At 63.8% G+C, this 14473-nt stretch overlaps 1 protein-coding gene across 8 annotated transcripts in view; it reads left to right on the forward strand.

Annotated features, from left to right (window-relative positions):
- ADGRB2 (adhesion G protein-coupled receptor B2) overlaps nucleotides 1–9925 on the forward strand; it is a 34680-nt gene extending 24755 nt beyond the window's left edge. For 3 of the 8 annotated variants that reach the window (XM_054170454.1, XM_054170456.1, XM_054170452.1), the window contains 19 exons: nucleotides 22–97; nucleotides 170–272; nucleotides 637–680; nucleotides 1757–1883; nucleotides 2414–2517; nucleotides 2774–2876; nucleotides 3133–3283; nucleotides 3810–3879; nucleotides 4003–4069; nucleotides 4195–4280; nucleotides 4870–4968; nucleotides 5844–6015; nucleotides 6106–6201; nucleotides 6440–6479; nucleotides 6627–7276; nucleotides 7621–7656; nucleotides 7960–8064; nucleotides 8238–8291; nucleotides 9153–9924. In XM_054170454.1, coding sequence (XP_054026429.1) covers nucleotides 22–97; nucleotides 170–272; nucleotides 637–680; nucleotides 1757–1883; nucleotides 2414–2517; nucleotides 2774–2876; nucleotides 3133–3283; nucleotides 3810–3879; nucleotides 4003–4069; nucleotides 4195–4280; nucleotides 4870–4968; nucleotides 5844–6015; nucleotides 6106–6201; nucleotides 6440–6479; nucleotides 6627–7276; nucleotides 7621–7656; nucleotides 7960–8064; nucleotides 8238–8291; nucleotides 9153–9353 — 2384 coding nt within the window. In that variant the 3' untranslated portion in view covers nucleotides 9354–9924. Of the gene's footprint in view, nucleotides 1–21; nucleotides 98–169; nucleotides 273–636; nucleotides 681–1756; nucleotides 1884–2413; nucleotides 2518–2773; nucleotides 2877–3132; nucleotides 3284–3809; nucleotides 3880–4002; nucleotides 4070–4194; nucleotides 4281–4869; nucleotides 4969–5843; nucleotides 6016–6105; nucleotides 6202–6439; nucleotides 6480–6626; nucleotides 7277–7620; nucleotides 7657–7959; nucleotides 8065–8237; nucleotides 8292–9152 lie in introns of all 8 variants that reach the window. The other 5 variants (XM_054170455.1, XM_054170453.1, XM_054170457.1 and 2 more) reach the window with 3 other exon arrangements.
- The last annotated feature ends 4548 nt before the right edge of the window (nucleotides 9926–14473 follow it).

Here is a 14473-nt window from a genome sequence, read left to right on the forward strand (position 1 = left end):
CCCTTCCCCGTGTCCCCGCAGAGGCAGAGGACTCCTCCCACTTCGTCATCGGGGCCGTGCTGTACCGCACGCTGGGGCTGATCCTGCCCCCACCCAGGTGAGTGGGGCTGCCCTCTGCCCCCCGTGCCAGCTGCCCGGCCCTCTGACCAGCTGCCGACCCTCCCTGCAGGACTCCCCTGGCTGTCACCTCCAAGGTGCTGATGGTGACGGTGCGGCCCCCGACCAAGCCTGCCGAGCCCCTGGTCCTGGTGGAGCTCTCCCACATCATCAACGTGAGCAGCCCCCTCTTGCGCCACCACTTTGTCACTCTGTCACTGTCTCCATGTCACCTCTCAGTCCCATCTGGGTGCCACCGGCCCCTTTGCCCACATCATCCATGTGAGTGTCCCCCTACCATGTCAGTGTGTCACCATGTCACCGTGTCACCTCTTGGTGCCGCGTGGCTCCTGCTGACCCCTTTGCCCGCAGGCACCGGGAGCTGAACAAGAGCCAGCAGCTCCCAGCTGGTGCCCACAAGCGCCCTGGTGGGGACACACCAGTGCTAGGGTACTGGGCAGGTCCCCATGGCCCAGACACCCTCCTGGGGGTGGGAGCAGGGCAGGGGGTGACACACTAACCTCGTCCCTCTGTCCACAGGGCACCTCCCACCCTCAGTGTGTCACCTGGGACTACTCGAGGACGTGAGTGGGGGGACAAGGGGACAGGCACAGCCTGGCAGTGCCCTCGCTGGGCAGAGATGGGGCTGTCCCAGTGCCCTGGGGGTCGTTGGGATGCTGGTGGGAGGGATGAGGAGCAGGGCTGGTCCCTTCCCGTGGCTGAAGGGGGCCTCTGACCGCGGGGGAGCCGCGGTGCCAGGGGGTCGATGTGGCTCCTCCGCGTGAGGCGGGCACGGTGCTGCCAGCCTGCCAGATGCGATTTGTTAGCGCAGTGCCCGGCGCTCTGGCAGGAGCCAGGGAAAAGTAGGGCACGGAGGGGAGGGCGGGGGGAGTGGCACTGCTGGCACCTTCCCCCCCTCCCCCCCCAGCCCAGGTGCCCGTGGGTGCTCTGCACCTGAGGGTCGCTGGTTGCAGTTCAGGGGTTGTGATGAGTGCGGCAGGTCTCAGCCTAGCCCCAGGGGAGCTGCGTCCTCGGCTGTCCCACGGGCTCAGTTCCCAGCTTCCCTGCCCTGCTGGGAGTGGTGGTTTGCCCCCAGTCCCACGGCTGGTGTCACCACGGGGCACTGCCTCTCCGGTCCCTCCTCGGGGGGGGTCCCCATGGCAGGAGGATGACAGCCACTGCCAGGCAGGTCAGGCTTTGGGGTAGCTGTGGAAGCCATGGCTCTTGCTGGGGGAGGGGGATAGGGGTACCAGAGGGCTTCTGGGACTGCTGCCACCTGCTTCAGCGCTGTCTCAGACCCACCCCCACCACTCCACTCCTCCCTCTGTGCCTGGGCCCCTCCCTCTGCGCTTTGCCCACCCCCTCCCCCCCGCCCCAAACCTAGGTGGGCTGATTAAAAATCATCCTTCGTGTTTTGCTCCATTCCCGGAGAGGATCAGCACTGGGGCAGGCAGCGGGAACTGGGGCAGGGCTGGTTTCACCCCCACCAAGGGCTTTGGGGATTAACCTGGCAGTGCTCACATCCTTCCTCCCCAGCATCTGCCTCCCCCCGCCCCAGACAGGGGCCAGCAATGGGTTAACTGGGGAGAGGCTGGAAGGGGCTGCCCTCTGGGTCTGAGCATTTCAAACTGCTCTCCCTCGCTCTGGTCCCATTAATCAGGGATGCTGGCTTGGGAAACTGGGACACGGAGAGCTGCCAAACCCTGGAGACCCTCCCAGCGCACACCAAATGCCAGTGCCGCCAGCTCGCCACCTTCGCCGTCCTCGCCCAGCTGCCCAGAGACCTGGTAGGGGACAGGGCCAAGCCTGCTGGGGACGTGGCTCCTGGGTAGCAGGGAGGTGATCCCTGGGGCTGTGGAGCCTGCCCAAGGTGGGGGTCCTGGGGGAGGATGGGGACGGGCAGGGACTGCATTGACTGTGGGCAACTCAACAGGGTGGGGTGGGCACTGGAGGGGGCTGAGGGTGGTGGCCCCCCAGCACCCAAGGGACTTCCTGGCACCCTGAGGATGGGCCTGGGTGGGGGCAGGGTTGCTGTGGTTGATAAGGGTTGATGTGGGGCACTGCTGCGTGTAGGGAGGGGAGGGGGCAGCCCAGGCATCCCCCCACCCCATTGCTATTCCGCCTGCGTCCCCGGTTGGCATGGAGATGGGCACGGGTCCCCAGGAAGGCGCTTTGGCTGCACCACCGCTGTCACTGACCCCCTCCTGTGCCCAGGGGGTCCCCAGCTGGGCGGGAGGGTGGAGGGGCCCAGTGTGGGGGCTGGCAGGGAGCAGCCATGGAGGGCCGGGCTCAGCCACTCCCCCTCGTCCCCTCCCAGGCCATGGACCCCTCGGGCACCCCCTCGGTGCCGCTGATGATCGGCTGTGCCGTCTCCTGCATGGCTCTGCTGACCCTCCTGGTGATCTACGCTGCCTTCTGGAGGTGACCCGGGGACAGCTGGAGACCTGGGGGGCACCCGGGGAGTGGCACCATGTGGGGAGGGGGCAGCAAGGGAGGGCACAGTGCGAGCAAAGCTCAGCGTCGATGTAATTAAATGCTTTGTGGTGGGAAGAGAAGGACTGGTGGGAAAAGTGCCCAGGCTGCCTGGCACCGTCCCTGGCCCAGGAGCGTGCAGGGGACACGGCAGAGGGACGTGGGACAGGCTGGCAGCCCGACCCCACTCTGCTCCTGCCCACAGGTTCATCAAGTCAGAGCGCTCCATCATCCTGCTCAACTTCTGCTTCTCCATCCTGGCCTCCAACATCCTCATCCTGGTGGGTCAGTCCCAGATGCTCAGCAAGGTGGGTGCCAGCAGCGTGCCACCCTCACAGGGTGGGCACAGGGGCTGGGGCAAGGTCCAAGCCCCCTCTTCCCAGCCGGCTGCCCGGTCCCTGCTGCCTCGCAGCAGCAGATTGGGTTTGGATTAAGTCGCTCTGGGGATTAAATCTTTGTGCCGGTGGCTCGGGCACAAACCTTGCCCAGGCGTGGGAGTTAAACCACCACGGCGCCAGCTGGGCACCCAGCCTGCCTCCTGGTGACGTGCCCGTGTCCCTGCAGGGTGTGTGCACCATGACAGCTGCCTTCCTCCACTTCTTCTTCCTCTCATCCTTCTGCTGGGTGCTGACGGAGGCCTGGCAGTCCTACCTGGCGGTGATCGGCCGGATCCGGACACGCCTGGTCAGGAAGAGATTCCTGTGCTTGGGATGGGGTAAGAGCCTGGCATGGCTGCTCCTGGGGTGGGCTGGAGGGTAGGCACCCTCTCCTCTCAAGTAACAAGTGACAGGGCAAGAGGTTGCACCAGGAGAGGTTTAGGTTGGACTTCAGAAGAAACTTCTTGGCTGAAAGGGGTCTCAAAGCCTGGCACAGGCTGCCCAGGGGGGTGGCTGGATGCCCACCCCTGGAGGCGTTTCAAAGAGGCAGAGATGCGGTGCTGGGGTGCCATGGTTTAGCACCAAGCTTGGGAGAGTTAGAGAAGGGTTTGGCTCAGTGATCCTAAAGGTTTTCTCCAACCTAAACCATCCTATGGTCTCACCCTGTGCCCCTTCCTGGCACCCCCTAGTAGGGGAAACCGAGGCACAGTGGAGGTGACTTCAGTCTGGCATCACCCTCTGACCAGCCAGACCAGAATGGCTTCACCCCTGCCCTCCAGCCGTGGGGGCTGGCACAGAGGTGATGCTGGGAGGGGCACGGTGGTGCCACCACCCTGCAGCTCCAGCCTTGTCTCCCCGCTCCAGGCTTGCCAGCCCTCGTGGTCGCAGTCTCCGTCGGCTTCACACGGACCAAAGGCTACGGGACGGCCAGCTAGTACGTGGGCGTGGGGGTGGGGCACAGGGCTGGGCACGGGGACCACTCTGGGTTGGCAGCAGGGCCTGGGGGCAGGGGATGTCCCTTCTCCACCGGCCCTTGACGCGCCGCGGTCCCCTGCAGCTGCTGGCTCTCACTGGAGGGCGGTTTGCTCTACGCCTTCGTGGGACCTGCTGCAGTCATCGTGCTGGTGAGCTGACCCCGAGCCTTGGAGCCCCTCCCCAGAATCCACCCTGGTGGGTGGCAGCTCCTGCCAGTCCTGGCTGATGGAGGGCTCCCTGCCCGGCCCTAACGGCGGCCCCGCTCTCGCCCAAGGTGAACATGCTGGTTGGCATCATCGTGTTCAACAAGCTCATGTCCCGCGATGGCATTTCAGATAAGTCCAAAAAGCAGCGAGCTGGGTAAGTGCCCTGCGCCCTGCGGGGCTGTCCCTGGGGCTGGCACGCAGCACCCTGCCCTGCCGTGGGGCACGGCATGGGTTCTCCCCCGGGAGCGGGCTGAGGAGCGGGGCAGACCTCATCTCATCAGTGGGCACAAGGGCCAAGCCTTGGGCAACCACAGCCCCTCGGTGGAGGACTGGGAGGGGGAGGGGGGAGCAGTTACCCCCACACCTTCCCCTGGGGAAGGGAGAAACGGCACGCTGTGGACCCCCTCCTCGCCCCGTGCCCACTGCCAGAGGAGGGGGCTGAGCCCTGCCCGCCCCATCCCGCCGCCATTTGGCTCATCATTAACAACTGCTGCCCCCCCGACTAACCCTGCTCTTTATTTCTCTTTCTCTTCCTTCTCCCATCTGCTTTTTGCCTGTGTCTGTCCGTCCATCCATCCATCCATCCATCTATCCATCCATCCATCCATCCATCTGTCCGATTCCTCCCCCCCCGCCTTTACCATCCCCCCCCGCATCCCACTGCCTTGCTCCCCCTCGCCCGCACCCCCGCGTGGCCCGGTCCTGGCCGCGGGGCACCCTGGGGGGGTTGTTGGGCTGCTTAGCTCCAAGCCCCCTCCCTGTGGCAACCTGCTGCTGAAATGCACCAAGTGCGGCGTGGTGTCCAGCGCGGCCATGACCTCCGCCACCGCCAGCAGTGCCATGTTAGTGCCCGCTGCGCCACCCCCCCGCCCCGAGCACAGCCTTGGAACCATTGGGGGATGGGGAGGGCGGGCTCTGGGCGTTGCCCCCGGGGAAGGGGAAGAGGATCCGGGCTGGGGGTCTCGAGGGTGAAGGCTGTGTGCTCAGGGTGGGGGTGCGTGCCCCCCACCATGGCCATCCTGTCTGCATGGCACGGCTTCCTGCCACTTCATCTCTGGGGTCGGGGCGTTGAGGGGGCTCAGTTCCTCTTCCTTGGGGGCGGGGAGGGGGTTGGGAGAGGGGAGGGCGTGAGAAGCACCATGGTGAGGGGCATGAGCCAATCTTGGCCGTGGGGGTGCCTCCAGAATCCTCCTCCTGGCACCTGAGCCCTCTGGCTGGGCTGGGCTATGACCACACACCGAGGTCCCTGCTCCCAAGGGCTTAGTTACAATGGAAGCAGCCCCAAAATTCACCGTTTAAGAAAGAAAGAAATCCCTTTTCTGCTCTTCTTGCGGCTGTGGGAGAGCGACAGTGACCCTGTGTCCCCCCCCCCAGCACCCTCACTGCCCGTGTCGGGGGCAGGGACACACGTGGCTGTACCCTGCCTGGGCCACCTTGGCAATGCCAACCACTTAGACTAAGGGAACAGGAGGAGCCCATGGGTCTCCTCACCCTAAGGCAGGCAGTGCCCTGAGCACCCAGCCAGTGCCAGCCTGGGGACACCGAGGAAGAGGGGAAGGGAGATCAGGGGGCCTGGCTCGGGTCTCCGTGCCACCCTGCGTGTGTGCAGTCAGCCGTGGCATCGCTTGTGGGGTGAGGGGCGATGCTCGGGGGAGGGGCTGTCACCGGGCAACCCTGGCACCACGGGCTGACCCCGGCCCCTCTCTCCCTGCCCCAGGGCATCGCTGTGGAGCTCCTGCGTGGTCCTGCCCCTGCTGGCGCTGACCTGGATGTCGGCCGTGCTCGCCATGACCGACCGGCGCTCCATCCTCTTCCAGGTCCTCTTCGCCGTCTTCAACTCCGTCCAGGGCTTCGTCATCATCACCGTCCACGGCTTCCTGCGCCGAGAGGTGGGGTGGCCCCAGCAGGGTGCCGGGGTGGGAGGACGTCCCCTGGCCTGGCCTCAGGGGGGGATAATGTGACCAGCTCTGTCCCCACAGGTCCAGGACGTGGTGAAGTGTCAGATGGGGGGGTGCAGGAGCGAGGAGAATGAGAACTCGCCCGACTCCTGCAAGAACGGCCAGGTGCAGATCCTGGTGAGTGCGGCAGCGCCGGGGCGGGCACCGCGGGGCAGGGCTGGGGCACCGCGGGGCAGGGCTGGGGCACCGCGGGGCAGGGCTGGGGCAGGGTGGCCCTGGCACATCCCGCTGCTCCCCGTTCTGGCCAAGGTGCATTCATTTCCCTCTCTCTCTGTCCCCCCTCTCTTTCTCTCTCTCCTCTCCTCTCTCTGTCTCTGTCTCTCTCTCTCTTCCCCCTCTTTCTGTGTTTTTATAGACAGATTTTGAAAAGGACGTTGACCTGGCGTGCCAGACAGGTGAGGTCTCCCCTGCTCCCCGCGCTGGGGACAGGGACGTCACCGTGCCGCCCCGGGGAGGGACAGCTGTGCCACCGGCGCAGAGGATCGGTGCGGCCCTCCCACGGGACCGCCGGGGCCAGCCCTGACCTCTCTCCCCGCCCGCAGTGCTGTTCAAGGAGGTGAACACCTGCAACCCTGCCACCATCACGGGCACCTTGTCCCGCATCTCCCTGGATGGGGACGAAGACCCCAAGCTCAACACCACCTCAGAAGGCGGCCTGGGTTTCTCCAGCCTGCCAGGGAACATCCCTCCCTCCAGCATCCTGGTGCAGGTGCCCAAGATGACCCCCAACGTGGTGGCAGGTTTGGGCGAGCCGCCGGCGCAGCCGCTGGGCATGGAGGCTCCGGGTCCTGTCTACCTGTGCACGGAGAGCAGCCTGAGGCCCCTGGAGTACGGCTGGGTCCGGGCCCCCGAGCCCCCCCGGGAGAGCGACTACATGATGCTGCCTCGCCGCACCAGCAGCCTCAAGCCCTTCCCCAGGGAAGAAGCCACCCTGGCTCCCGGCGCCGAGGAGGGGATGCCCGGCGGGACGGGGCGCCCGGCTGCCGAGGGCGATGCCTACCCTGGCTTCGTGGCCATGGATCACGTCAACGTCAGCCTGAGCCAGCCCTATGCCACCATGAAGGCTCCCTACGGCCTGCAGTTCAAGCAGCACCCCACGGTGAGGCAGATCCTGGCCTCGGAGCTGTCGGAGCGCAGCCGCACCATGCCCCGCACGGTGCCCGGCTCTGCCATGAAAGTGGGGTCCCTGGAGGTGAGTGGGAGCCTGTGCTGGTGACAGGGGACAGGGAAGCGCACTGGTGGAGCTGGGTGGCCATGCAGGAGCGTGCAGGAGCTTGTGTGCATGTGCAGGGCTGCATGAGGTGCCCCCACAGTCGGTGCCCGGTGTCCCACCCTTTGCTGGACCCCAGTAGCTCAGCTGGGCACCCTGTGTCTCCAGCTGGGCTCTGTCCCCTGCAAGTGGCATAGCCTGAGGCTGGCATGAGCTTCACCCTCCCTGCTGCCCCTGCTCCCTGCTGCATCCTGGACCTCCAAAGACCTTTCCCTTTTCTTCTCCATCTCCTCCCCCTGCTCTGGTCCCTGCTCGTCCCCTGCCAGAGGAAGAGGTTGCGATACTCTGACCTGGACTTTGAGGTAAGCCCTGCCACGGCACTGGGTATCACCAGTGCCCATCACAGTGTTGGGTGCCATCTGGTGTCTGAAACACCTCATCCCCAGCTCCCTTCAGCTCCCTGCCAGCACAGCAGTAACCGAGCTGGGATTAAACCTCAAGCACCGAGTTGGGTGCTGGTTCTGCTGCTCCCCTGCACCCTTTTCCCCCAGGTCTGGGGGGTGCCCTGGGAAGGCAGGGGGCGAGGGGGGCGAGGGGGGTGTGTGCCAGGGGGTGCAGAGCCAGTCTGGGTGCCAATGGCGGCGGGCTCCGCTCTCCTCCCGCAGAAGGTGATGCACACACGGAAGCGTCACTCCGAGCTCTACCACGAGCTCAACCAGAAGTTCCACACGCTGGACCGGTACCGGGCCCCGGCTGCCGGCTCCTCCAAGGTGAGGTCCTGGTTGGGGAGTGTCCCATCCTGCTCTGATCTGTTCCTCTATGATCCTTCACCTCCCCTTGCATGGACTAGGAAGGCATCCCAGGAAGGACTCGGGGGGGCGGGGGGGGAAGATCCTGGATGCCTGAGGCGGTGCTGGGGCTCAGTGCTGGTTCTCATCCGCAGCGAGAAAAGCGGTGGAGCGTCTCGTCGGGCGGTGGGGAGAAGAGCACGGCCAGTGTAAGTGCCCCAGGGGCTGGTCTAGCCCAGGCTGAGGTGGGGCTGTCCAGCCTGGAGAAGAGAAGGCTCTGGGGACACCTTAGAACTGCATTTCAGTACCTGAAGGAGACTACAGGAAGGATGGGGAGGGACTGTTTAGAAGGATTTGTGGTGACAGGGCAAGAGGCAATGGTTTGAGAGTGGAGCAGGGCAGATTTAGGTTGGACATCAGGGGGAAGTTCTGCACAGTGAGGGTGGTGAGACACTGGAACAGGTTGCCCAGGGGTGTGGTTGAGGTTCCTGGAGAAACTCAAGTGTCCCTGAGCAGCCTGATCTAGTTGGAGGTGTCCCTTGCTGCCTGCAGGGGGTGTTGGACAAGGTGACCTTGGAGGGTCCCCTTCCAACCTGATGCCATCTGTCAGTCTGTGAACTTGCTGTGTTCTAGGTTGCATCCATTGCCCCTTGTCCTTTCACAGGACACTACTGATAAGATCCTGGCCTCCTCTCAACAGCCACCCTTCAGATATTTGTAAATATTGATCAGATCCCCTCTCAGTCTTCTCCAGGCTGAGCCTGAGGAAGGGAGATTTAGACTGGAGATTAAGAAGAAATTCTTTCCAGTGAGGGTGGGGAGGCACTAGAACTGTGGATGCCTCCTCCCTGAAGGTGTCCAAGGCCAGGTTGGATGAGGCTTTGAGCAGCCTGGGCTGGTGAGAGGTGTCCCTGCCCACGGCAGAGAGGTTGGGACTGAATGACCTTTAAGATTCCTTCCAACCCAAACCATTCTATGGCTCTATGAATCCTGGATGGGTGGAGACGTGTGGGCTGGTTCCCAGGGGGTGTCACCAAGCAGCGCAGCCACAGCTGTCTCTCACCTGGCAGGACATGGCCAACCCTGAGGAGCAGCAGCAGCAGCAGCAGGCTCCGGCCGCACCACCAAAGCCGTGGAGCACGTTCAAGGCTATGACGCTGGGCGCCCTCCCCAGTGCCCACCGGGACCGGCTGGAGCTGCGCTGTGCAGACTGGGAGAGCCCCTGCACCGCCCTGGATGCGGCCGACGGCGACTTCCAGACGGAGGTGTGAGCCCCGCGCCCGCCGCCCTCGCCCCGCCGCAGGGCGAAGCCTCCGCGCTGGGTCTGCTCCGCCCTCATCCTCTCGGTGGCCGGGCTGGGGGCAGCGTGGGGAGGGGTCCCTACCTGGCCAGACAGAGCCATCCCCACGGGATGGTCCATGCTCCCCACCCCGCGCGGTTTCTCCTCCCTGGCACCCTCCGGATGCGGGTGTGGAGGGGACACGTGCACCCCACCACCACCACCCTCCTCATCCTCACCCCCACCTCCTCGCCCACCCACCGACCACGCCTGCACCCTCCCCCGGGGCAGGACCGGCCATGGAGGCCACCAGATTTTCTTTCTTTTCTACCGGGATGTTTCTTCACGCCGTGCACCGTGTGCACGCGAGCGGCTGCCCCCCGGGGCTGGGCTGCCCTCGCCCCCCTGCTCTCTCTCCCCTCCCACCCCCACCCCCCCAAAAAAACAACAACCAAACGACCCAACCGACCCCAACCCCAGGGGCCTCTCGGCCAACCCCTCCCCAGCCCTCCCCACCGTCCCCACCCCACGGGGCAGGTGCTGTCGTTGTTGGAAATAAAAGTTCACTCTCTGTGGTGCCGTGGGGCTGCGGCTTCCTGCTTGGTGCTGGGGTGGAGGGGGTCTGCTTAGGGAGGAGGGGGTGGCTGTCACCTGTTGGAGACCCTCCAGCTTGTTTGCTTCCCCCCCCCCCCACCCTGGGTAGGTTTAGAGTGGACATCAGGAAGAAGTTTTTCCCAGCGTTGGGAAGTGCTGCCCAGGGTGGAGCCACCAGCCCTTGGAGGTGTTTGAAGGTGGTTTGGATGTGGTGCTTGGGGGATATGGTTTAGGGGTGAGCTCTGTGGAGCAGGGTTAATGGTTGGGCTCGGTGGTCCTGAGGGTCTTTTCCAACCTGAATGTTTCTGTGTTTCCCCTCCCCGCTCCATCCCTGGCCATGCTTGGAGCCCTGCGGGATCCTTGCTGCCCAGGGCTGAGCCTGTGCCCGTGAGCTGCCATGCAAATGAAAGAGTCTTATCACGGGAGCCAAGAGCAGTAAATTACATGGTAATTAATCTATGAGCAAATTAGCAACTTCCAAAGGCAATTACCATGCAAGCTGGAGAGGCACAGAACGTGGGGTCCTCCGCGCTGCCCGAGTGTCCCCGGCACTGGCACCGCTGCAGCTGGGCATGGCAGGGGGTGCACTGCCCGTGGCACCCCCGTGGGTGCCTCCAGGATGGTGAGGCCAGTGGTTGTGGCCACCAGGTTCATGCTGGAGCAGGAGTTGTGTTGGGAGAACAGGAATAGTGCTGGAGGAGAGGACGTTAGGAGGAAGCTCTTGACGATGAGGGTGGTGGAGCCCTGGAACAGGTTGGCAAGAGAGGTGGTGGAGGCCTCACCCCTGCAGAGGTCAAACTTGATGGGGGTCTGGGCAACCTGCTCTAGCTGGGGGTGCTCCCTGCTGACTGCAGGGGGGTTGGGCAAGATGACCTTCGAGGGTCCCTTCCTACCAGATGCAGTCTGTGACATCTCTGCCCGGTGGCTCTCAGCACCTCAGGGACTGATGAGATCCATGCTGAGTGCTGATCCACAGCATGGGGCAGGTGCCCAGGGGCCTTGGCTGGACCCTGGCACCAAAACCCTCCCACCATGGCATGGGGAGGGTTGTATGGCTGCTGTGCTGGTGGGAAACACACCCTGCTTGTTCATGGCTGCCTCTTCTCACTGGGACAAGCCACCAGAAGCTTCCTCAAGGGCTCACTTTGGTGAGGGCATAGCTGGGGGTGAGCAGACAGCTCCCTCCCAGCACTCCCATTTTGGGCAGGCAGCTTTCCCACAGGGATGCAGCTGGTGGGATCTGTAGGGCTGGCAGTGGCCCCCTGCTCTCCAGGGATGCCAGCACTGCCCAGACCTCCTGGGCAAAGGGTGCTGCCCAGTTGGTTTGCTTCTTGTCTGTGATGTCCCAAGCACCCCACGTCCCCTGGGTGCTGGGGGTCAGGGGCATTGCCAGACCTGGGCAGCTTCTCTTTGCTCTGCTGCAGCATTAGTTCAGGCTTGGGGTGCAGGGAGAAGCAAACTGGGGGCTGCAGCAGGAAGGGGGTGAGAGAAAGGGGCAAAAGATTTCCCCCTCCCATTAAAGCAACCTCAAACAAAGCAGTAAATGAGGACAGGAGGTCCCAGGCCTCCTCCTGCCCCAGGTTTGCCAGCACTGGGCTGGTGCCAGCTGCAGTTGTGCAACAGATGCTGTGACCCAGGGAAGGAGCCAGGTCTAAATGTGAGGGCTTTGGCTGCCCACACTGTGGGGGGACAGGGCTGTGGGTGGGTGGCAGAGCCCAGCCTGGCAAAGGGCTGCAGTGGGGCTCATCTGTGGCTTCCCAGCCCCATGGAGAGTGTGAGGTGGGTGGTGCTGTGGGTTGGAGGGCACCAGTCCTTCCCCAGAGGTGTTTGCCCACTGCCATTTTGCTGCTGACAGCAAATGCATTCCTCTGCCCCAGCTGCTGGGAGCTGCCACTCACTGGGATCCCCCCGCCCCACGCTTCGGGGGGGTGCCTGAGGCTAGCTCCAGCTCCCCTCCTCTCCCTTCCCAGCCAAAGGCAGCCGTGAGAGGCAGCGTCAGGGTTTCCTGGGGCATCTGTTGGCAATTAGCAGCTTTTATTACTCATGGAGCCGCCATATGCGGGGAGGGAACGGAGCCCGGCCGAGAGAGGCACAGGCTTGTGGTGTGTCCCAGCACAGGGAAGGGGGGGCCAGGGAGCCAGCCCCCAATTCTGCAGGTCCCAGCGCAGTGACTGGGGGAGGAGGACGGATAGAGGGAGGGTCTGAGAAGGTTGGAGAAGTCTGGAGCCGTTTTCCATCTGCAGCTTCCATCTGAGCCAAGCTGCACCCCTACTCCGTGCCAAAAAATGTTGGGGTTGGGGGGGAGGAAATGATGGAGAAGCAGCTCTGAGGCTGCGCAGTCCCCGGCAGTGGCGGGGAGAGGATGGGGGGGGGGGAGGAGAGGGGAAGACAGTGAGCTCAGCCCCTTGGCCGCTCAGCCACCTTCTCCTTTCACTCTTTGGAGAAGTATTTCCTCCCCAAAGAGGCAAAAGTGCTGCTTTAACAGCGCGGGAACAAACGGGGCCCCGACGGGCTGGAAAGAATCCCTGCTGGCTTCTCCTTCCTGGTGAAGGCTGGAACTGAGGGGGTGGCTGTGCCCAAATCGGGGTAGAAATAAATGCTGAGGCACCAAAATCCTCCCCACAGGAATTCCCTCCAGAGTGCTGGTCGTGCTGGTGGGGTCTGGCTGGCGTTGCCCTAACCCTCACCCCGCAGCAGTGGGGTGGTTCTGGGGGGAGGGAGGGGGAGTCTGTGCTGGCAGCGCTGGGGCTGAGCTGGAACCGGGGGAACTGTGCCCGAATCGAGGCAGAAATAAATGCTGAGGCACCAAAATCCTCCCCACAGGAATTCCCTCCTGGGTGCTGGTCATGCTGGTGGGGTCTGGCTGGCGTTGCCCTAACCCTCAGCCTCCAGCAGTGGGATGGTGCTGGAGGGGGGAAGGACTGAGCTGGGGGTAGGCGGCGGGGGGAGCCCTGCGGTAACGCAGCCTGACGCTGGAGGCTGGAAGCAGAATTGCCTCCAGCCCCGAAAAAAAACTTGCTGGGCTCTGCTCCGGCTCGTGTTTCTTGGCAGCCGCCGTGGCAGTTTCTTGGAAGCTCGACTTGCCTCCACTTTTTTCCGTGCTGGGTCGGTGGGCAGGATCCTGTTTTCCATCCCCCAGCTTGGCAGCGCTCCAGGGGATGCCGGAACGGGCTGGAGACAAGCTGCTCCCCCCGCTCAGCAGAGGCTTGAGGGAGCAGGATCCAGCCTCCTTTCCCTGCAGACGGTGATCCCAGGCACTGGCAAAGCAAGGGGGAAGCAGGAGCCACACCGTGGCCATCCCGCTGCTCCCGAGGTCCTTTCGGGCCACTGGACTGGGGACAACCTACCCGGGGGTCACCCTGGCAAAGGAGGGAAATGGAGGCAGGGGAAGAGCAGCAGGAGGGGTGGGAGCACCCCCCCCCCCCCAAAACTGATTCACAGCTGGTTGAGGGCCGTGGGAGCTGGTGATCCTGGTGCATCTCATGGGTGGATTGGACCTGTTCTGGCCCCCAGAATCAGGCACAACCCCGTGACTCAGCCCCACAAGCCATGGAAGGGGTGGAGCAGGGATGAGGAAGGGACGAGGCCTCCTTTCATCCCAGCTCTGCTGCAGGGTGGGTTGTGGGGCCAGGCTGGGTTATGGAGCCATGCTGTGGGACCGGGCTGTGTTGTAGGGCTGGGCTGTGGGGCCATGCTGGGTTATGGAGCCATGCTGTGGGTCCTGGCTGGGCTGTGGGTCCAGGCTGAGTTATGGGGCTATGCTGTGGGGCCAGGCTGGATTGTGGAGCTAGGTTTCTGGGGCTATGCCTAGTGCTGGGGGGCAAAGGCAGCTTCCCACCTGCCCATAAGATTTTCAAACCCCACTCCTGCCCAGGGTTCAGTGCTGCCGGGGTGGCCATGAGGAACAGCTCGGGGCTGGGTGAGGAATTGCCCCGACAAAGAGGAATTACGAAAGCTTCGTTGTGTTTCGTAGCCACTTGCTTTAATTACCCTTAATTACTCGAGCAGGCGGCTCGCAGGAGACTCGAGTGCTCCCTCACTGCATCTCGGGGGCCGTTGGGTGAATAAATGGCAGCGCGGAGCCGCTCGCCCTGCCCGCCGCAGCTTGTTTACTGCGGGCTGAATAAATATCAGTTGTTAATTAGAGCGCAGTTATTGAGACACGCACGTCCCCGGCACCCGCCTGGGGAGCTCCAGAGGAAACAGATCCCTCACAATCTGGGAGGAAAGAGGCTGAGCAGGGACTCGGCGGGGCCGTGCCGGGCATCCCTCGGAGAGAGGGGATGCAGGGATGGGCAGCCGGGGGGACATCCGCGGCTGCTCTGCTTCCCTCCCGGATCCAAACCGCAGCCCCCAGATCGCTGCCTGTTCTCTACCTGTTCTTTGCCTGCTCCTTGGTTCCTTCCCTACTTGCTCCATGCCTATTCCCTGCCTGCTCCCTGCCTGTTCCTTGCCTGCTCCTTGGTTCCTTCCCTACTTGCTCCATGCCTATTCCCTGCCTTCTCCCTGCCTGTTCCT

The sequence above is a fragment of the Dryobates pubescens genome, chromosome 20, assembly GCF_014839835.1.
Source record: "Dryobates pubescens isolate bDryPub1 chromosome 20, bDryPub1.pri, whole genome shotgun sequence".
NCBI classification, from domain to species: Eukaryota; Metazoa; Chordata; class Aves; order Piciformes; family Picidae; genus Dryobates; species Dryobates pubescens.